A 22,946-nucleotide genomic window follows, 5' to 3' on the forward strand; every position below is an offset into this window, starting at 1 on the left:
CCGAGACCTTTATTATAAGTTCTGAATTCCGCTCTGATTATATGCAGAGTATCATACAGACTCAGGAGGGTGCAACAGTGAAAGTCTTCATAGTTATGGTGTGTCCTGTAACATGTACATTCATAAACCTAGATTTTTTATTTATACCTTTTTATTAGCAAAGTAAAGCCAATTCTCTACGGAAGTATAGCCAGACCCAGTGGTCACAGATCTATACACATCTCCTTAGAACACTCAATGAGTACTCTAGGCCTCATAAAATCCATCTAGGTTGTGGTTTCGATCTCTGGGCCGCCGCTCAGATGTAAGTGTTCAGGTCTTGTAGATCCTATCTAGGTTGTTTCTCAGCCTCTGGGCCATTCAGATGTAAGCACACTCATGGACCCCATCTAGGCTGCTCATATGTAATCACTCTAGGTCTGGTAGACCCGCCTAGGCTGTGTCTTCATTTATGGGCCACTTGGATGTAAGCGCTCCTTTGGACCCCATCCAGGTTGTGTTTCCACCTCTGGGCCAATTTGATGTTAGCAGTCTGCATCCCCTAGAACTCATCTAGGTTAAATCTCCCCTTCCAGACCACTCAGATAGAAGTGCTTTACATCTCATAGATCCCAGCTCCGAGGTTGTCTCTCTGCTTCCCCCACTTCCTGGCCATTCACAACTGTTTTGTGAACAGCCAAGTTCTTGTAGACCCCATCTAGGTTGTTTTTCAACCTCTGGGCCGCTCAGATGTTAGCGCGCTAGGTCTAATTTACCCTATCTAGGTTGTTTCTCCACCTCTGGGCCTCTTGGATGTAAGCATCTCAGTTGTGTCTTTACCTCTAGGCTGCTCAATTGTAAGCACTCTAGGTCTGCTAGACCCATCTAGGTTGTTTGTTCACTTCTGGGCCACTCAGATGTAAAAACTTGAGGTCTCATAGACCCAATCTAGGTTGTGTCTTCACCGTTGGACCTCAAATGTAAGTGATCTAGGTCTAATAGACCCTATCTAGGTTGTGTCTTCACCTCTGGGCTGCTCAGATGTAAACATTTTAGGTCTCATAGACTTAATCTAGGGTATGTCTTCACCTTTAGGCTGCTCGTATGTAAGCACTCTAGGTCTTGTAGACCAATATAGGTTGTGTCTTCACCTCTGGGCCTCCCAGATGTAAGCACTCTAGGCCTCATAGACCCCATCTAGGTTGGGTTTCCACCTCTGGGCAATCCAGGTGTAAGCACTCCAGGTCTCCTAGACCCCATCTAAGTTGTGTCTCCACTTCCAGGGCACTCAGATGGAAGCGCTCTATCTCCTAGACCCCAGCACTGAGGCTGTGTCTCTGCCTCCCCCTCTTCCTGGCCATTCACGATTCTGTGTTTTGTGCGCGGCGAGGATCTTGTAGACCCCCATCTAGGTTGTTTCTCAACCTCTGGGCTGCTCAGATGTTTACTTGCTAGGTCTTATTGACCCCATCTAGGTTGTTTCTCCACCTCTGGAACACTTGAATATAAGTGCTTTCATGGACCCCATTTAAGTTGTCTTCACCTCTGGGCTGCTAAGATGTTTACGTACTAGGTCTTATAGACCCCATCTAGGTTGTTTCTCCACCTCTGGACCACTTGGATATAAGTGCTTTAATGGACCCCATAAGTTGTCTTCACCTCTGGGCTGCTAAGATGTAAACACTTTAGTTCTCATAGACCCCATCTAGGTTGTGTTTCCAGCTGTGGGCTGCTTATAGTCTAGGGCTCCTAGACCCCATCTAAGTTGTCTCTACTTAAAGACTTCTCTAATGGAAGCATTCTAGGTCTCCTAGACTGAGGTTGTGTCTCCACCTCTGAATGGCCAAGGGTCTGTGAAACCTGCAGCATTTACATCTGAGTAGGCCCTATTGACAGTGGGAGCTTGTCTTCCCCTGACATGTAAACTAGAAGATTGGCCCAAAGTAGAGGAATGTTGACCTGATGGGGGGTGGCTTTTTAGGGAACTGAATATATACCTTAATGAGCTCTGGTAAGTTTTTGTGCCTGGAGTTCAGCTTTAAGCCACCTATGTTTTTGGATTTTCAGAGGATACCATAACCCATACAGACATTGGGAAAACATGCAAACTCCATGTAGATTTTGTGGCTGGTGGGACTTGAACCCAGAAATGCATTACCTTTTATTGAATACATTCATTTATTTATTTTTTTGTGCTATGAGAGCTGTTCTTTGTAGCCAATGGTTTCTGAACTACCTGGCTCCTGGGATCTCCATACTGATATGTTGCCTCTGGGCCTTTCAGCATCAAAACATGTTATTAGTTTGCCCATGCGGACCTCCCCCTGTACTTAGAGCTGCGAGGCTTCTGTCTCCGAGGCTCGCTTCTCTCTTCTGGCCTCGTCCCACTTGGCCTGACCCTGCAATAAAGTTGGTGAATTGCATCAGAGTTTCTGGAGGAGATCCTGAGGGTCCAGAGGGAGTTCTGTGTTGTTGTATGTCAGCTGCTTCTCTGCTCACCACAAACATGTACTTAGCAGTTACAAGCAGGAGATTGAGATCGTTTTATGGCAGGCAGGTTATTTCTACAGGTGTCTTGGTGGAGATGGAAAATTCGAGGTAGATCTTTCATTAGATCAGACAGGTTAGACAAATATTTTACAATCTTGGTTATTAACCTCGAGACAAGCAGGCTCCAGGATGGGCTTCTCTCTGGGAAGCCTTACCTCCCTCCACTGCTCCTTTGCCAATATGGCAACAATAGGTTCACCAGCTGCTGTTTAGGGGGCAAGTTACAGCTGACTATTCTTTGACGTCCGTAATTAGCTGTACTGTCAGCTCTGCAGTGGAAACCATTTAAAAAAAAAATTGGATTGACTTATTATGCCAGCTGTCTCAGATTGTTGGACTAAAGAGATTTTCAGTCCGTATCAGCAGGTTTTTTACACACACTGCAGGACTGCAGCCTCTTGGTACATGATTTCATGCTGTGTAACCTCCCACTCTTAAGGACTACATAGAGCGTTGCTTATACATATACATATATATATAATTGAACACTTGGAATCTAGTAGAGAATAGTGATTACCTCAGGTGTGATCTGATCCTAGTCTGATCCCACCTGAGTGAGGCCCACCAGGAAGTGGTCACCTGTACTGAACCAATCATCCATAGCCAGGGCTGCTGTACATATACAAGAGGTCACTTATAATTGGCCCAGCGCAGTGACACCTTCCTGGCGGGATTGCGTATGTGGGTTAAATATGCATGAGCTCATCCTTCGTGGTGAGTTTTTCAAATGCAGAAATGTGGTGATTTTTTATTTTTTTTTTATTTTTTAAACATTATTTTAGCAGTGTGAAAGCGTGTGGAGAGTGTTACAATTTCTATCATATATGTATTTTTTTTGTTGTGCTGTCTCCTATTAAAGCCCCGTACACACGCAACGATTATCGGCCGACCGATCGTCCGTCTTTTGTCCAGAGTGGTGTTTTGTTGGTTGGAATGTGCCTAGACTGCACACGAATTTTCTCGCCTGACAAAATTCTACTTCAGAAGTGATGTCATGTGTTGGGTTGCTTTCTTTGTGTTCCTTCATCTCTGAGCATGCCCAGACTTGCTCATCAGATTTTTCCCTGTCAAAATCTGTACTGACTGCACGAAAATCGGCCGTTGTGTTGACGGCCAACAAAAAGTTTAGTCTGCACACCAGATATTTTTCGGCCGAAAAGTCGGAGTTGGTTGTCGGAAGCATCATACTAACAAGCCAAAAATCGTCAGATCGGTCGTCGGACGAAAATTCCCTGCCAATTTTCGATGTGTGTGTACGAGGCTTTAGACTTCTCCTCACTTTCTGTCCCAGGGGACACTCCAGGAAGTGAGAGGAAATCTCTCCAGGTATCTGAAAACTCCCATTTACATAGCTGTCAGCAGATCTCCTGTACATACCTGGAAGATATTCCCTCTTTCTGTTCCGGGGACAACCGTATCATTTATTAACTTCCTATCAACCCCTGTCTTGTGATAGTGGTCACCAGGACAAATGGGGACACAGACAACAATAAAAACGTATGTGTAATAGGCCAAAGAGTGCGACAAATAAAAAAATCCAAAGTCTTTGTCAGGAATCAGCAGCAAGGATGGCCAAATCTACATAGGAAGGGGGGAACCAAAGCTGAGATCAGATACAAGGGGGAGAAGGAAAAAAAACAAGGTTCAGGGTAAAGGTACTAGGCAGAGAGCATGATCAAAGAGCAGGAACAAGATAATGGCTAGCAGTATCTGGCAGCAAGTAAAACATTAGAGCAAGGTGTAAGGCTTGGTTCACACCTATCCAGTTTGCTTTTGATCCGTTTCTGCAGTGCTTTTTGCAGTGCATTTTGCGATGTTTGCACATACAGTTTTGACGCACTACATGCTTTTCTATATAGCCCCTTGTTTTTTTAAAAAAGTCCCAGACCCTTTTCAAAAACGCAGCGGCTTAAAAAGCATAGATGTGAACCTGTCCCATAGGAAACCATGTTAAATGGACTGTAGTTTTTCTGCAAAAAGCATTACAAAACGTATTAGGCCTGACAGCAGAAGGTGGACTAAATACCCTCCCATCAGCCAACACCAGCTGATTACTGGGATCTGGTGGCTAATGGGAGAAGCCTGCTGGTGGACACTGTAACTACAAATGTCCCCTCTGGGGAGCACAGTCCCACCAGCAGGTGATCCAGGTCCTGACTGCCTTTGTTGTTCAAATGCTTACAACAAGCAGAGCAAAAGACATCCAATTGCGTTTCGGGGGCACATCTACTGTGAACACCAGCACTGACGCTTCTATATCATACTCTGCCTACAGGAGCACTTTTGATTTAATTTAATACTCTGCCATTTCAGCTACCTGATTAAGGGGGATTATGTTACCCCTGAAATGGGTTGATGACCTTTGCCCTGGTTGTTGTAGTCGGCTGAAAAAAAATATGGCTTCAAGATTTTCTGCTACTTCTGTGATCTAATTGGTGTTGCCAGGTATAATTTGAGAATAGTTAATAACACAAGTGGCATTCACGTACATTTCTCCTGAGTTGTGATACAGCTGCGTCCTATATCGTCTCTGTATTCAACGACTGAAGTGACCAGATGGCTCCATATTATCCGCGGAGCTCTGTCTCCATCCTGCTTCCTCTCTTCTCCACCCTGGTCTCTCCTTGTGCCAGGCACGAGGAGTGTGAAATGCGCAGAATTGTGCTGATCCCGTTCATTATAATCTGACTCCATCTGCTACCCCGATCTCTGCTTCGCTAACTTGCTTTCCAGACTTATGAGTAAGAGACTTAGGCTTTTTTATTTATTTTTTATCCTGTTCATATTTTCCCACTTTGCCTTCTGCTGTTGTAGTGCTGACCGTTGTGTCATTGCTATCTAGTGAAGTCTTAGCTGGTTGAAAAGAAATTGTTATTTTTCTGTATCTCCAGGTTAAAATATCTCCCTAGACCAGAAATAAATATATAACAATTAAACTTTATTTTTTTTTATTTGCGTAAAATAGGGTAAGTTTAGGACCTCTGCAGGGTTTTTAGCACTAGAAGATGTATGAAAGAAAGCTTGAAGTTGAGGTGAAAAGATATTTAGTTATAGAAGTGCAAGATAACCCGCCAATGCTTTTCGGGGGCTATATGGTACATTCTTCATTAGGAGAACCAAGGTCTATCACTGTCTACTATAGATATATAGATACAGTATACTTCCTAAAAGGTCAAAACCACGTACCGTAATCCATATAGGATCTGTCTTCAGTAATTACTCCTCCAGCAAACATCTTCCCAGGGTGGATTTGATTTAAATCAAGTTGATTTAAATCACAATTTAAATCACTAGTAAAAAGGCTTGATTTAAATCGACTCAATTTAAATCATAATTTTAAAAGCAGGTGAGTGGATGCCCGCTAACAGGTGTTGCCCTGATAGATCTGAAATGACAAGTGCTCTTTAAGGCCCCTTTCATACCATACAGTCCGTTCAGATCCGCCTGTCAGTTTTTCAGGCGGATCTGAACGGACGCCCCATGCATCTCTATGGGGCAGCGGATGTCAGCGGAGACATGTCCGCTGACATCCGATTAGGTCTGTCAAATCCTGACTGATCGATACCTTGCTGAGCAGAATGGCTCAGTCGACAGAATGGAGCCGTGTGAAAGGGGCCTAAATGTAAGGACTTATTCTTGCTGGTACTTAGAATCTTTAATATTTGCAAAATGAAGGTTTCCGATTTAGGGCTCTTTCACACGGGCGTTCCGTATGTCCGTATATCACCCCATCCGTTTGCGGGTGATATATGGACATAATGAATGTCTATGGGATTGCGGATGTCAGCGGATGACATTCCGCTGACATCCGATTTTCGTCCTTTCAGTTCTGTTCCGTTTTTTGGAACGGAACAGAACCCTATTTTTGTTCCGTTTAAAAAATGGAACGGATGCAAAATCGAATGTCAGCGGTGTCATCCGCTGACATCCGCAATGCCCATAGACATACATTATGTCCGTATGTCATCCGCAAACGGATGGGATGATAAGCGGACATACGGAGCGGATGACACAAGTGTCATCCGTGTCTGTGAAAAAAAAAAAAAAGTGCCGCAGCGGATTGCAATATGGTCCACTCCGTGAAAGAGCCCTTAGAATAAAAGGCTGTCAGGTTAGTAAAACGGCGATATCCAAACCGGTTCAATCATACAGTTTGTAGTGTACATAGATTTGCAAAACAATGGAATAAAGGAATATTCCTGAACTTCGTTTTATCTCTTGGTTACTGTGAAATTGTATAAATGTATTAATACAACACACGTTATCTTAGCTTGCAGAGCTTAGATTCATTGAATGAGTTCACCAAAAATGTAAATATTGCAGAATATACAGCCTCATGCTATATAACTAAACATTCCATTTCATGCTGAATAAACTAAATTATTAATGTATCTTAAATAGAAAACTATCTTTAGATAGATTTTTCCTCCAAAAGCATTTTATTAAAATACATTTGATAAAAATAATAAAAAAATCCAATTAAAAAAAACTGTTTAAAAAAAAAATCAATGTTTTAAAAAAAATAAATCTGATTTTTATCCACTATGCATCTTCCACAACTCACAATCATAGGAATCGCATTAAATAGGAAGACTAATAGGGGTTTATTTACCACAGTAAATACACTGTGTACTTTGCAAAGTGCAGTTGCACTCTGCAAGAGCAGTTTATCCAGAGCTTAGTAAATGAGCAGAAGCAATGTTGACTTCCATCATCCAATAATGTGCAAGAAAAAATGCAGTCTTTATTTTCCTTGCATGTGATTGAGTACTTTTTGCAAGCTTTACCTCATTTCCTAAGCTCTGGAGCTATTGCACTTGTATAGTGCAACTGCACTTTGTAAAGTGCACAGTTTGTTTGCCTTTAGTAAATCAATCCTATAGTGCTCTCTGTATCCAATTTATTACCAAAAAAAGGGTTAAAATCACACTCAAAAGATGTATAAAAATCACATATAACTCAGATACTCCAGTTCGCCGCTAGTTCAGCGATATAAAATGCGATGGCAGCATCAGCAGGTTTCACTCCTATACGTGTTACGGCCTAACTGGGCTTCTTCAGTAGGTCACATAGAATTTAGGATTTTAAGGCTTAAAATTCAATCTCTACCTTTATAATTAAAGCAAAGCATTTAAAAAATAAAATTCATATTTGTTTTATGGAATTTTTAAAAATCTAATTGGGTAAGGGCCTAGTGCCCAGTCATGTAATTAGCACCATTGGTCAGGTGGCTTCTACCGAAGGCTCCTGACAGCAATAGGAGATGTAAGAAAACAAACGCACCACACTAGGGTCCATTCACACTTGGTCGCCTGACAAGTCGCGGTCGGTCGCCTGCCATTGATTAGCACAGGACCCGTTCTAATAGGAGCGACACAAGTCGCTCCGACTTAGAAAAAGGGTCCTGTACTACTTTGGGGCGACCTGGAGGCGACTTGCATTGACTTCAATTATATGAAGTCCGTGCATGTCTCGCCGAGGTCGCGGTGCATGCTGTGCACCGCGACTTCACAGGTCGCCCCAGCAAGTCGTGTCGCCCCTTTCTGAATGGGCTGGTTTCAAGTAAAAACATTTATTTAGTCATAGACGTCCAAGATAACAAGCCTCCGTGTTTTGGGGCTGTTTGGTACCGCTATAAGGGCAATCAAGTTTCTATCACTGTCCATAAAGAAGATTTCCCCTTCCCTTCCTGTCCTGATGACCATAATGATGCAAGGGTGTCCCAACCAATTGTTATACCCACAAAAAGAAAAGTGTGCTTTAAATGGTCTGTGTCTCCACTGAAGAGATTTCCCTCCCATTCTGTCCTGGTGACACTATTTGCATCATTTTAGAAAAATTACAACCCTTTCATGTAAAGAATCTTATGGTAATTGCAAAGGTTCATGGAGAAATGTAGTTTTAGGTCTAAAAGTACCTGTGATTAACTGTGAAAGCCCCATGACCATTTATTAGCGGTTCAGACAGTGTGAGGCCTATGGTGTGTAGGATATCACATAGCTGCCATTAGTCTATGGTACATAGGTACATGCTGCTGTATGTCTTACACCATAGAATGCCCATTGTCCCATTCCATAGAGATTATTCCCATAAGATTTTAATGGTGTGATGGAGCGGTTTACAATTGCAGGACTAATTAATTATTAGAATTGAAATATCTTTTTTTTGAAGGGGTTGGAGTTGTGGTTCCCTCCAGACTGGTGCAGGCACCCCTGGCTGATTACCCATGTAGCACTAATTGTTAGAACTAAATATCTTTTTTTATTTTTTGGAAGGTTAGAGCTATGGCTCCCTCAGGACAAGGGCTGACACCGCTGGCTGATTATGCTTAGGGGAAAGTCAAACTGCCAAGTCGGATTTTCACCCTCGATCTCAAATGTTCCCTCAAGATAATGAGAACATCAGTCGGGCTTTGGGTGACACAAGCGTGCATGTCTATGCACATATCTGTTAGGAAAAAGATTGTTTAGCTCTCATGTCTGACCACCAGCTATTGGCTTTGCCCATCTTTTTACATTAGGAGGGTCATTCCACCCAACAGTAATATTTAAGCAATAAATAGAAATTTGGACTCCCCTCCCTGGCCTTCTATGTATTATGGGGACTACAAGGAGGAGTTTCTGCCTTTGCTCATGCTAGTTTTTTGCAGGCTTTATATGGGTGGAATTCTGACCGATTTGTCTGGAGAAGAGACGCCTGAGGGGGGACATGATAGCAATTTATAAATATCTCAATGTGGATCTCAGCTTAGAAAAAAAGCTGTTCAGTCGAAGGGATTACATGAGGACTCGAGGGCATACAATGCGTTTAGAGGAGAAGTGTTTTAACCTCAGGCAACGTGGGGGGTTCTTTACTGTTAGGGCTACAAGATTGTGGAATTCTCTACCACAAGAAGTGGTTTCTGCGGGTAGTATGGTGGCTTTCAAAAGACTCTTAGACGTATATCTCAAGGATCAGAACATTCAGGGCTATGTGAGATGATTACAGCCACACACACCTACACAGGTTGAACTGGATGGACTATTGTCTTTATTCAACCTCACCTACTATGTAACTATGTAACAATGAATATTGAAAATTCTTGCATTTTGTAATCCAATGATGCCACTATTAATTTTGAAATTGGACCAATCTAGCCTTCAGTTTCACCTCGTGTTGTTACCGAAAATTAAATATTTTTTTCCTTACAAGTCACATCTCGTGTGCGTTTCTTTTTCGATAATATTTCTCACATAATTCTCCCATCGCTGATTAGAAGTTCATTAATTTTTCAAAAAATTTCCAACATGACCGACCCCTCAAATTAGATGACCACACGCAAATCGGTCGTCGCTGCAGCCACACTTTAATGGTCCAAAAAAAAATATTCATAGGTGCGATTTTTGAACAAAAAAATCATTCAGAATTCGATACATGTATGGCCGGCATTAGACTTTTGGATCCTCTCACGCCTTCCATTGCATTTTTCAAAAAGGCTCCTTGTAATGCTGTGGGTGGGTGTGCAGACCTGGGAACTGGGACAACGAGGTCCCATCATTGGCTTCCATCTTCTACCATATTTGTCCGTTTTGGTTGGACTAGCTAAGTAATAAGATGTTGGCCTGATCTCCCTCAAGATCGGATTTGATACAGCAACAAATATCCTTTATTGCTTGTCCTATCATTATGTGGAACATCATTGAGATTTCAGATCGCACTGCAGATGAGAGCGAAGCATTGACAAGACTCCAGGAGGGAGAGAGATAGTGGGGTTTGTGAGCGGAGGAGGAAGGCCTGACATTAAAGCAGGGACGATGAGAGGTACATTTTTTCAGACTCCCAACTGCTGGCATCTGCCGCCTCTGCTACAATGATCTGCTGATGAAGTGTAAGGGCGGTGTTGGCACATTAAGCATGCATTGGTTAGAACCTCTCATCTCTTCGTTAGATGTTGGATGGAACTTCAGCCACCTAATCTAGATCTTTTAGAGGTTACAAGAGGATTGCAGCCAGACTCCTCGTTTCCTGGCATAAGACGTTAACTGCTGCTGTGACTTGTCAACTGCAGTTCAGTTATCAGCGATGGGCACTATTGTTTTGTTTTTAAAGGCTGGAAGGTCTGTCTCCAATGTTGGGGCAGAGTAACCCAGGGGCTGTTGAGCCAACAGCATTGAGACTGGTTTTACAGAAGGTGGGAAACCTTGGAATCGATACGGTATATATTGTTGCTGAGTGCGATCACTGGGTGCAGCGGAGTCCATTCAGATCAGACATTGTGGAGTAACAGGAACTGGCTTCTTTATTGGAACATAACACAGAAAGCAAAGATGTCACCTCATTGTAATAAGAACACAGACAGGAAGAAATAACCAACAAGTTCAGTACAGTGTACAGGAAATTACAACACATCATAGATAATGCATAGCATATCACTGAGCATTAGCGACATCTAGTGTCCTATTTGTGAACTGCAGTTAATCTGCTAAGCTGAAAGCTGTTGTGTCTCCAACATATATAAGTGTGCAGAGAAACCCTTGGTTTTATTCAAGACCTGCTACATTAGAATGATATCAAGTTTGAGAGTGCTCGCCCACAACAGGATCACTAGAAAATGCCAGGAGAACACTTACCTTCTATGTATGAGTCACTTCTGCTGATTGGATCACCTATGTGTTGCTCCTTCACTGTTAGAAACGATGCAAAACATAAGTCATGGGTGAGAGGGTGACTCCGTGCTCATCCGGCCGGCAACGGGGTGAAACATGCAAGCCTTTCACTACCATCCTTTATCCTCCAAAATTTTACAGTTTTTTTGATTAAATTCGGGTGTCCATGTGAACTTGTGGGTGGTGGATTTCTTAGATCAGGGCTTTTAAACTCCATTTCATTGCAGGCCGCAGCAGCATTATGGTCGCCCACAAAGAGCCAGCTATATCTGGAAGACTAAAGCCTCGTACACACGCAACGATTGTTGGCAGTGAATTTTCTGCCAACGTCCGATCGGCCGATTATCGGCTTGTTAGTATGATGATTCCGACAACCGACTGCAACTTTTCGGCCGAACAAAATCTGGTGTGCATGCTATAAAATTTTTGTTGGCCGTCAACAGAATGGCCGATTGTTCGTCAGTCAGTTCAGATTTCGGCAAACCAAAATCAGATGAGCAAGACTGGGCATGCTCAGAGAAGAAAAAACACACGGAAAGTAAACCAGCACATGACATCACTTCTGAAGTTGGTTGTTGTTGGCCGAAAAAATTTGTGTGCAGTCTAGAGCACATTTCAACCAACACAACAACACTAGACAAAAGACGGCCGATCGGTCGGCCAACAATCATTGTGTGTGTATGAGGCTTAAATGTCTAGAGCACCCTACATCAGATGTCAAGCGCCCCCTACCCTCCCTCCCTTACATCACAGTGCACCCCCCTTACCTTGTGCTGCTGCTGGGAACAAGCTGGGGGTGTAGCTGGGAAGCAGAAAGTGCAGGGTCTGGAGGAGGACCAGAGGAAGGCTAGAGTCCTGCTAAATGCTCAGACCAGAGGAGGTGAAGATGAGGGGGTGCTGTGACTGCACAGAGGCACAGGATCTATAGGAGGAGTTCTGACCTCCTCTCTGCTGCTGACTGCTGAGACAAGGTGGTGGTAGAGACAAGGGGCGTGCCACAGCTACAGGAGAGGTGTGAGGGCCACATGAAATGGCCTGGGGGGGCTGGATTTGACACGTGGCTTAGTGTCCTGGCCTGGACACAAACTGAAGACCCCAGTGCTGCAAGGTAGATTTGCCAACCACATATCTACTGTGCTGCCCCAATTTAAAAAAAAGAGGTTAATGGTGGCAGCTCCTCCTGTGTGTCTTTTCTGGAAGGTTTTCTTTAATGTTTTAAAGCCTTGATTTTTTTTATATGACTATTACCATGGAGCCGCCATCATAGTTGGGTGTTGCTCATCCACTTATCTTACTTTCTGGAAACAATTGACTGTCTGCAGTCTCTCAAATAACTTTACCCACCAATAATGCTTCTGTTCGCCATAGTTCTTGTGATCTTGAGCTGCTTGGGAACTTTTTATTTTATTTAAGCACATAAAGTATTTTTTATTTAAATAATGTGATTTTGCAATGCTGACGTGTTCTATTGATAGTTTAAAAATATATTTTTTTTTTTACGTCTGGCTAAAACTTTTTCTTTCCCTGACAGGACTGTCCTCAGATTCTGCCTTCAACCCAAATCTACATCCCCGTTGGAGTGGTGAAACCCATCACACTGACCGCCAAGAACCTCCCACAGCCGCAGTCAGGCCAGCGCAACTATGAGTGCATCTTCCACATCCCGGGGAGTGTGACCCGCGTCACCGCTCTGCGCTTCAACAGCACCAGCATCCAATGTCAGAACACTTCGGTAAGAGCCCCACTCTGTGCCACATACAGCACCCCATGTGCTTTCTCTACAGTGTTCCTTTCTTTGACGTCGGCAAATAGCATAAACGCTTTTCTGTGATCGGTCGACAGTCGCATTTTTTTTATCCTCCCCTTAACTCCTCAATCTGTTGCAGAGTAGGGGGTGGTGTTATCATTGCTGTAACACAGCACGTATGTAATAAGAACCGCGTTTGTCTTATCAGTGACAGACTGATGAGGAGCGTGAGACAATTCATTAGAGACTGACAGAACCCATATCCGTAAATCACTGATAGCCAATATTTTCTATAACCGCAACTCGGGCGCTGAAATTACACAAGCAGGGGATTCTGGGAAATGGCTGAACAAAAGAGGGATGTGAAGTTTGGGTTCACACATGGAAGAATCTGTGAGAGCAGCCTTTTCTAAGGTAGCCATGCATGGCTCAAATTTTGGACGATTCCTGTGAATCCCTGGTGATGCTGCCATGAAGGTCCTTTTTTCAGTACTTCCTGTTATAGGGTGACCACTCTCTGTTCCTGTCTCCCAGTTGTGCTCTCATGTTGTCACCTTATCTTCCAGGCTTCAATTGCAGACTTAGGTTGCCCCTTTAACACACATTATACAGGCAAGGTCAAGTGTTGCCACAATCAAGAATCCCACCCTGAGAAATGCCATGTAGCCAATAATGGATCGCATGTAGACAGGAAGTGTTTTAATGGCAATTATTGATTCATAGGGATAATCTGGTTTGCCTATATGTCTACTTTAAGGGCCCAATCACACTGTTTCATAGCAGTAAGGCATCCATTACTACAATATGTCTTGCAGTACCATTTGTTTTCAGTGGCACCCTTATGATCCAATGTTATGCACATGCATTGCAGCGCATGGTAACGCGTGTTAAAGGATAAGTGCGCTTTAAAACAAAGTGCATTTAACTTTTCCCTCCTTCCCCCTGGCCCAAGCTAATCCACCACCTCCTCCACAGGTGCATACTTACCCTGATCCACTTATGCCATACCAGCGCGCACATTAACCCCTTGTTTACCAATGCATGTTTATAAATGGCACTGTATTCCAGGTTGTTAAAGCAGGCTGCTTCAGCTTGCTCTTGATTTTTGGATCCGGTGAAGGGCTTTCAGATAAAAGTGATACATTTTATGGGCTTTGAAGGTGTGCTTCCTTCTCCTAATGGACCCCAAAGATCTCCAAAAAGAGGACCTATAACCTGCCTAATGCGATCCCATAGGGAGCCTAATAGCCCCCTTGTGACGGCAATAAAATTAGTGTTTTACTAAACCCACAACCGTAAAATCAGTCTGTATATGCAGTAAAGCATGCTTATTATACTCACTGTGGAACCTAAGGGGTTAATCCTCCGCATTGTGTAAAAAGCCTGTTTGATCCTGTCTTCTCTGATCCTCCCCTTCTTCCAGAGTCCTCAAACCATCTCTGGATAGTACAGAGGCTAGGAGGCAAGCTGCACATGCTCAGTTTTGTGTGTATGGTAGAGACTTTTTTTTATCTTGGGAGAGAGCATGTGATTAGCACAGGGCCAATCAGCACTGTCCAGACAGAGGGTCAGGGTTCATGCAGCCTCATAGGACAATCAGAGGGGAATGAAAACCCCTGCTACAAGCTTAAATCGGTGCTCAGCCGAACACTCATAGAAGTCATACGACTGCTATATACTGCTGATGAGAAAAGGTATTTAGGAGTTAATTTTTACTTAAACTATTGTATGTCCATGTACTGTGTAGTGTGGGAGAGCAGATATAGTGAATGCAGGTTCCTGGGGAGAGCAGAGATAGCGAATGCAGGCTCCTGGGGAGACCAGATATAGTGAATGCAGGCTCCTTGGGAGACCAGATATAGTGAATGCAGGCTCCTTGGGAGAGCAGATATAGTGAATGCAGGTTCCTGGGGAGAGCAGATATAGTGAATGCAGGCTCCTGGGGAGACCAGATATAGTGAATGCAGGCTCCTGGGGAGACCAGATATAGTGAATGCAGGCTCCTGGGGAGAGCAGATATAGTGAATGCAGGCTCCTGGGGAGAGCAGATATAGTGAATGCAGGCTCCTGGGGAGAGCAGATATAGTGAATGCAGGCTCCTGGGGAGAGCAGATATAGTGAATGCAGGCTCCTGGGGAGACCAGATATAGTGACTGCAGGCTCCTTGGGAGACCAGATATAGTGAATGCAGGCTCCTGGGGAGACCAGATATAGTGAATGCAGGCTCCTGGGGAGAGCAGATATAGTGAATGCAGGCTCCTGGGGAGACCAGATATAGTGATTGCAGGCTCCTGGGTTTACTAACACGTTAAATAATTAAAAGAAAAAGTCTAGGGTCAGCAGATGCATGTAAACATACTGTAAATGTGAGGTATTGATGTGAACATTGCAGTGATTTTCTAGGGCCATATTTCACAGTTATCTCTAAAATGATGACCTTAAAGGCTTTTAAAACTTCACATATGGACAGTTTTGGGTACCAACGTTTTTTGCAATTTCACAGGTGTGCACAATATTAAGGCTTCATTGATGTTTTGTATCTATTTACTCCATGCAACATCATTTTTTATATTTTACCAAAAAATTTGGTATAATGTTGTGTTCGTTGACACTAAAACTCATTCTGGTATACATTTTCCTAAAAATATATGTTTGATAAATAGCTGTACAAATATTTTGCGACTTTAGATTGCAAGAACCACCATTTTAATCTCCAGGATCTCTGCTTTCAGAAAATATATAATTGATTTGGAGTAATACTTGCACTCAGTTAAAAAAAAAAACATCCAGCAAATAATTTTTAACATGTCCAAAAAAATGTAACAAAAATTGCTCTTGTAGAGAAGAGGTTAACACAACACCAGGATGCCAAGGCGTGAATGAGCCCCCAGATTGCGCAGCACATAACATTGACCCAGTGATCTATGTATTGCTGAATGGTGCGTGTCCTGTGTATCTGCTGGACTGCGTGTTTTTTGTATTATATTTGTGCGTGGAGAAGTTGTCCTGTGTTGGCGGTTTGTGGTCCCCGTGCTTCTTCCTATTCTGAGATTTCCACTTACATTTATTTGCATAGTGTTTTTCTCCCAAAGGGATTCAGGCGGTTTTATAAATGCAGAAAGGAAAATAAAAAGCACAACTGCACCGACTATAATCCCGAGCAGAGGAAGTCAACCACAGTGTTTTTAAAGGGATTTCCACATTTAGATTCAGGTTTTATCTCTCGCCTTGTGCACAGTCTGAAGCCACTTTTACTAAACATATTTTGTTTCTCCGTTTTGAGTGTTTTCTCTACAGATCTGTGTGTATTCAGGCAGAGCAGAATATTTTCATTGCCCTCATTCAGATATGTTGTGTCTCTCCTGCATTAGGTCTTGATGGCCGGTACGTTTCGTGTCCCTAGACTGCATGCTGACAGTGGGGTGTTGGCCGTTTAGGAGTTTAAAGTGGGCCCTTCCTGACATATCGCACTATATGAACAATAAGGTGCGCTGCTCCCAAGCCTATAGCTGGGTCACCTACGAGGACATCGGGTGGCAAGCGCTAGGCCAGACCTTGTCCTATGCCCTACGCGCCAAATATATCCCAGAAAAAAAAAGCGATTGGCACTCCATGAAATTCAAAATACTGGTAACTTTGTTGCTATAGGCCAGCATTTCTCAACCTTTTTTCAGTCACAGCAAAACTATAAAAACTATGAAAAATCTCGAGGCACCCCAATATGTGGAGCCCCCCCCCCCCCCCCATATGTTGGGAGGAGTTGTCCCCTGTTAATTGTGGGAGTTGTCATCCTCCGGTTCATGTTGACTTCACCCCCATTCATGTTAGGAGGAGTCATCCCTCATTCATGTTGACTTCACCCCCCATTCATGTTAGGAGGAGTCATCCCTCGTTCATGTTGACTTCGCCCCCCCATTCATGTTAGGAGTCGTCGCCCCCCGTTCATGTTGGGAGTTGTACCACCTCCACCCCCTGTTCATGTTGTGAGTTCAGCCTCAACCCGCCATTCGTTTTGGGAGTCGTGGCCCCCAATCCCCGCCCCCCTCGTTTGTCACGAGGTAACCACCACCCTGGTTCATGTCTGAAATTTCTACCCCCCAGGGTTATTGTTGGGAGACCCCCAAGTTCATGTGGGGAGTTTGATCACCCTCTGCCGTTTATGTAGAGAGATTCCCAAAACCCCCTGTTCATGTCGGGGGTCTCCATCCCCCCCCCCCCCTTTGCATGTCAGGACCTGCCGCATTCTTAAACACCGGAAGTCAGCATCTCGGCACGGGCACCATACATTGATTGTTTGCATTATCTCATTGAATACAAAGCATTCCCTGATGGGACAAGGTAGAGAGGAGGTGACATCACACCCTCCACATCGTCCAATCAGCGTATGCTTTGCATTCTTTGAGAAAATTAATAGTGCCCTTGCCAAGTCGCTGACCTTCTGTGTTCACAATGCAGCAGGACAGCCACTCGGCACAGGACCTGGAAGCTATTGGGGATCACTGGAGTAGGGGTGCCTACCGCAGTGATTTCCAGCTCCTTGAAGGAAATCTACATTCTTACATTGGCCAAAGTTGGATCAATGTAACCTTGTAATAATATCCATACCTGGAACTCTTTCATAGGTGAGTATAAAAGAATCCAAATTTCTCTTTTGTGCATTGGAAGATGCAACTCTACTTTTTATCATCCTCTCCTGCAGGTGGCACTATACCTGATGGGTAATGATCTAAAGCAGAGCTGTGTCCTCCAGTGAACACAGAGAAAAGGGTTTTCCAAAAAATCCTATTTTCCCATGACAACGGATTTAAAAAAACCTTCCCTGATTAATAGGAAGACTTTGCTGTAAAGCACGGAAAGAAAGAAAACACACCTGCAATAAAAGCTGCAGGAGGTCCTGTGCAAGTCAATAAATTGAAGCCATTTAAATATGGAATTCCCCCCTCCCCCTTCATTGACCGTTTATGAGCTGACACTTTTATTGGCTATGGTGCGAGGAGCCGGGATGTGAGGGGTGTCTACGGCTGTACGGTTCATGGAGATGTGTGTTTGCAGAAATCCATATTACATTTTATGGTTTTGCAGTTGGCAGCCATAAGGGAGCGTCGAGATTTATACGTTCCAAGGCTTGTTTTACAGGTCAGTAAGTGCATTTGTTAAATGCTTTTCAGTGAACTGTTTTAAAGGAACGTTCATCCCCATGGTCTGTGTGTGTTGTCTTAACCATATATTGTTTCCTGCTGAGTGCAAAGATGTAATCCTGAGAAGTGCAAGAGTTCCTAAACACTAGAGTTTTAAAAGCTGAAGTTTATTCTACTTATATTTTGCCTTCTCTGGTTCTTCCCTTCCGCCTCATCAACATGCTTGTGACACCAACGACGGGGCACAGTTTCTCCCAATGGCACCAACGACGGGGCACAGTTTCTCCCAATGGCACCAACGACGGGGCACAGTTTCTCCCAATGGCACCAACGACGGGGCACAGTTTCTCCCAATGGCACCAACGACGGGGCACAGTTTCTCCCAATGGCACCAACGACGGGGCACAGTTTCTCCCAATGGCACCAACGACGGGGCACAGTTTCTCCCAATGGCACCAACGACGGGGCACAGTTTCTCCCAATGGCACCAACGACGGGGCACAGTTTCTCCCAATGGCACCAACGACGGGGCACAGTTTCTCCCAATGGCACCAACGACGGGGCACAGTTTCTCCCAATGGCACCAACGACGGGGCACAGTTTCTCCCAATGGCACCAACGACGGGGCACAGTTTCTCCCAATGGCACCAACGACGGGGCACAGTTTCTCCCAATGGCACCAACGACGGGGCACAGTTTCTCCCAATGGCACCAACGACGGGGCACAGTTTCTCCCAATGGCACCAATGATGGGAATCATTTACTTCTACTGATGCAAGGACATTTTGTACCCCTGATGGCCACAGACCAACCCCCCCCCCCCCCTAAAGTCTGAAGGACAGTAAACTGGCCATTTGTTTAGAATGTTTGGAGACCCCTGCTCTAGGGAATGAAAACAAAAGCAGTGCTGCCAGCCCACTAACATGAAGGTAAATACTAAAGGCAGAACCAATTACAGTGAGTGACTGTATGAAAACCTGTAGGATTTGGCACTTTTTAAATTAATAGACCAGTTAAATAAATCCTTAGTGTAGAAGCCCCCTTTATACATAAAGTTTGTATTTTGTGTGTGTCGTTTGGGGTTATGAGGTCTGGAGGTGCCTGTCTGCCACGCACTGGAGTGGAAAGCCGATGTGGTTCTGCTTGTTAGAGGATCATATGTGCTTTGGGGGGGGGGGGAGCTGGAAAAATACCCTTTTTCAGGAAATTTTCACGTCCAAATTCAGAGCAAGCAGAAGCCAGGTCAATGAGAGCGTGAAATCCATGAGAGGAGTTCACTGCACCAACCCTCAGTAGATTAATTGTGTTTGCAAAGCTCTCCAGCCAAGAAAATACAGATCTAATATATTGACGGACAAGACGTCTCCCGGGACGGATGTTGTTCCAGGCTGCCCGGCAGCCGCTTCCTCGCCTCCCAGTTCTCTCTGTCTGCCTCGGCGATCGCTCATCGCTGCGTGTGTTTTGATGCCTCGTGGGGTTGCACAGTTTCCATACTTCAACGGCCTCTTCCACTGACCGCCATCTCTTCACGCTCATGGGCTGATGATCAGAAGCTTATAGTGCTTAAAGTCAAAAATAATTAATTGTCCTTTGCAAGGTTCCCATCATTGATACACATTGACATTTTTCGCCTCTTTTCCTGGTTAATATAAAGAAATTACCTGGTCATCCTGCTGTTTCCCTGATTCTGACGCTAGTTCTGGGGTCGGGCTGACAACCCTACTAGGCCACTATTTGAATGTCTAATCCCATTAGCGTTGTCAGCACCTGGAATCTTCTCGAATTCATTATGCACGCATAGTGACTGCAGGTCGGGCGCTTTCTTTGACGCATATGCACAGTAATTCCCTGCTCTTTGATAGTCTCTGCCCACTGCCTGCATATAAACTTGGAAGTTCGTGGTCATGTGACCAACCCTAAATCGATGGTCTCCAAACTGCGGCTTGGGGACCAAACGTGGCCCTTTGTTTGCCTTTATCTGGCCCTTTGGGAGTTTTTGTCTTCCACTGGCACCAACAATGGGGTATATTTCCTCTCACTGACACCAATACCAGGACACTATTCCTCCCACAGGCGCCAATGAAAGGGCACAATTCCTCCCACTGACACCAGTTTTAGGGCACAATTCCTTGCATTGATACCAATAATGGGCCACTATTCCTTCCTCTGACACCAACCATGGGACACTATTTCTTTCTTTGACATCAATGAAAGGGCTCCATTCCCTCCCACTGACACCAGCAAAAGGGCACAATTCCTCCTTAGACACCTACAATGGGGAAGAATTCTCTCTGTTGATACCAACCATGGGGCACTATTCCTCCCACTGAAAACCATGATGGGACATTAATCCTCCCAATGACACCAACAGCGGTGTGGATTTTGCTGCAATTATCGCTGCAAACCGCAACGCGCAAAAAGGAGCAGGAAGTTCTTTTGGGCGACCTACCACTGACACCAATGATGGGTTACCATTCCTCCCACTGACACCAATGATGGGTTACCATTCCTCCCACTGACACCAATGATGGGTTACCATTCCTCCCACTGACACCAATGATGGGTTACCATTCCTCCCACTGACACCAATGATGTGGCACTATTCCTTCCACTGATACCAATGGTGGGGCACTATTCTTTCAACTGATACCAATGATGGGGCACGAGTCCTCCCACTGATACCAATGATGGGGCACGAGTCCTCCCACTGATACCAATGATGGGGCACGAGTCCTCCCACTGATACCAATGATGGGGCACGAGTCCTCCCACTGATACCAATGATGGGGCACCCTTCCTCCCACTGATACCAATGATGGGGCACCCTTCCTCCCACTGATACCAATGATGGGGCACCCTTCCTCCCACTGATACCAATGATGGGGCACCCTTCCTCCCACTGGTACCAACGATGGGGCACCCTTCCTCCCACTGGTACCAACGATGGGGCACCCTTCCTCCCACTGGTACCAACGATGGGGCACCCTTCCTCCCACTGGTACCAACGATGGGGCACCCTTCCTCCTCCTACTCACTAAAGGTACTGTGTAATTTTTTTGTTACACACTGCATGCATGCTGTTGAGTCATTGAGCCAACATATTGAAGCCAGAGACAGCCAGACCATTAGCATTTTGAGATGGTCAGGTGTCCTTTTAAAGCATGTCCTTTCTTTGACGCGAAGCTCTTTCATAAGTAACAAATTATTGTTACTCCTGCAAAATCCAACCAGACTAGAATTTAATCCTTAAATTAAAATGTACCTTCACTCACGCCTGTTAATACCAAAGGATGCTTTGTGGGTTTTTTTTCATATTTTCCTATTTCTCAAAGACACAAAAATACCCACCAATTTCTCATCAAGACCTCGTTACTCCTCCCCCATCCCCCTGTTCCCCCCCGTGCTCACTCCCCCTTCTCTGTCTTTTCTCCCTCTCGATGCGGCCGTCACATTTATCTTGCTCGCAGCCGCGTTTGAAAGTGAGGAGGGAGAATCAGGAGAATTTGATAGGATCCAATTAAATTTGTGCAGATAAAATGATGATGAATTGCAGCCGGGCTCCGCAGAGACACCCTGTACGCTACCGTCGGCCCCAGTCGAGCTCACAAGGAGCTGAGGTCATCAGCTGCAGAAGAGAACGAGTGTACAGATGTGTATATGTGTACCGGAGAGGAGAGCGGCGGCCGGCCCCGTGCTGGGCACTGTGGGCTCCTGGAGGGCGATGCCAGGGTGGGTGCTGCCTGCGCCGTCCGCTACGTACTGAGAGCACGCTTCTCTTTTCACCTTTTATTTTTTACCTTTGTTACAGAATCATTCATCAGCATTCTGTCCATCAGCTGTGTATGAAACACTCTGAATAAATTGTACAGCTTCCAGGCTTCCTTCATTGGGTCCAAATCCCCAACCTCATTCTTCAGAAATGTCCCTTTCTAGGTCTGAGATATAAAATATATATTATGTAACCACCTCTTGTATCATCTTCCATGCTTTATTATATTTCATACATCCCTTTCTTCATACTCCCTCTGATCGCTCCAGTTTATGGATGTCAAGGGATGGGATTTACATGCTTTAAATGGTAGAACTCAATTGGTTGAGGTGAACAATCGACTTGTTACATGGAATCTTTATCCAGGTGACCAAATGAGGATATACACATTTAGGGGAGCAAGGGTGGGCCTACTGTCTGTGCAGCTGGACTTGGGGGGTCTATCTGTCTCTCTATCTATCTATCGATCTATCTATCCCTCCCACCATTCATCCCTCCATTCTGAAATTCATTCCTTCCTCCCTCCCTTCCCCCCTTTTCCCCTCCCCTTCTCTTTTTCCCCCTCCCCCTCTCTTCCTTCCCCCCTTTTCCCTCCTCCCTTTCTTCCTTCCCCCCCCTTTTCCCTCCCCCTTTCTTCTTTCCCCTCCTCTTTCTTCCTTTTCCCCTCCCCTTTCTTCCTTTTCCCCTCCCCTTTCTTCCTTTTCCCCTCCGCTTTCTTCCTTTCCCCCTCTTTCTTCCTTTTCCCCTCCCTCTTTCTTCCTTTTCCCCTCCTCTTTCTTCCTTTTCCCTCCTCTTTCTTCCTTTTCCCCTCCCCCTTCTTCCTTTCCCCTCCCCCTTTTTCCTTCCTCCCCCCTTTCTTCCCCCCCAGTCTTCCTTTCTCCCTTCCTCCCTCCCCTTTTCTTCCTTTCCTCCCTTCCTCCCCCCCCCTTTCCTCCCTTTCCCTTCCTCCCCCCCCCCTTTCTTCCCTTTTCCCCTTCCTCCCCCCCTTCTTCTCCCCACCCTTTTCCATTCCCCCCTTCTTCCTTTCTTCCTCTCTCCCTCAACCCTCCATTTCCCCATCCCCCTTCCCTACCCTCCAATCCATCCCTCCACCCTTTCCATGCACCTCTTCCACCCAT

The 22,946-nt window shown here is 44.9% G+C and overlaps 1 protein-coding gene across 3 annotated transcripts in view; it reads left to right on the forward strand.

Annotated features, from left to right (window-relative positions):
- PLXNA1 (plexin A1) overlaps positions 1–22,946 on the forward strand; it is a 531,430-nt gene that overhangs the window by 392,204 nt on the left and 116,280 nt on the right. For all 3 annotated transcript variants that reach the window (XM_082265085.1, XM_082265087.1, XM_082265086.1), the window contains exon 10: positions 12,706–12,906. In XM_082265085.1, the coding sequence (XP_082121211.1) occupies positions 12,706–12,906 (201 nt within the window). The remainder of the gene's footprint in view (positions 1–12,705; positions 12,907–22,946) is intronic.

Source organism: Pelophylax lessonae (genome assembly GCF_965119305.1).
Source record: "Pelophylax lessonae genome assembly, chromosome: 8".
NCBI lineage: Eukaryota > Metazoa > Chordata > Amphibia > Anura > Ranidae > Pelophylax > Pelophylax lessonae.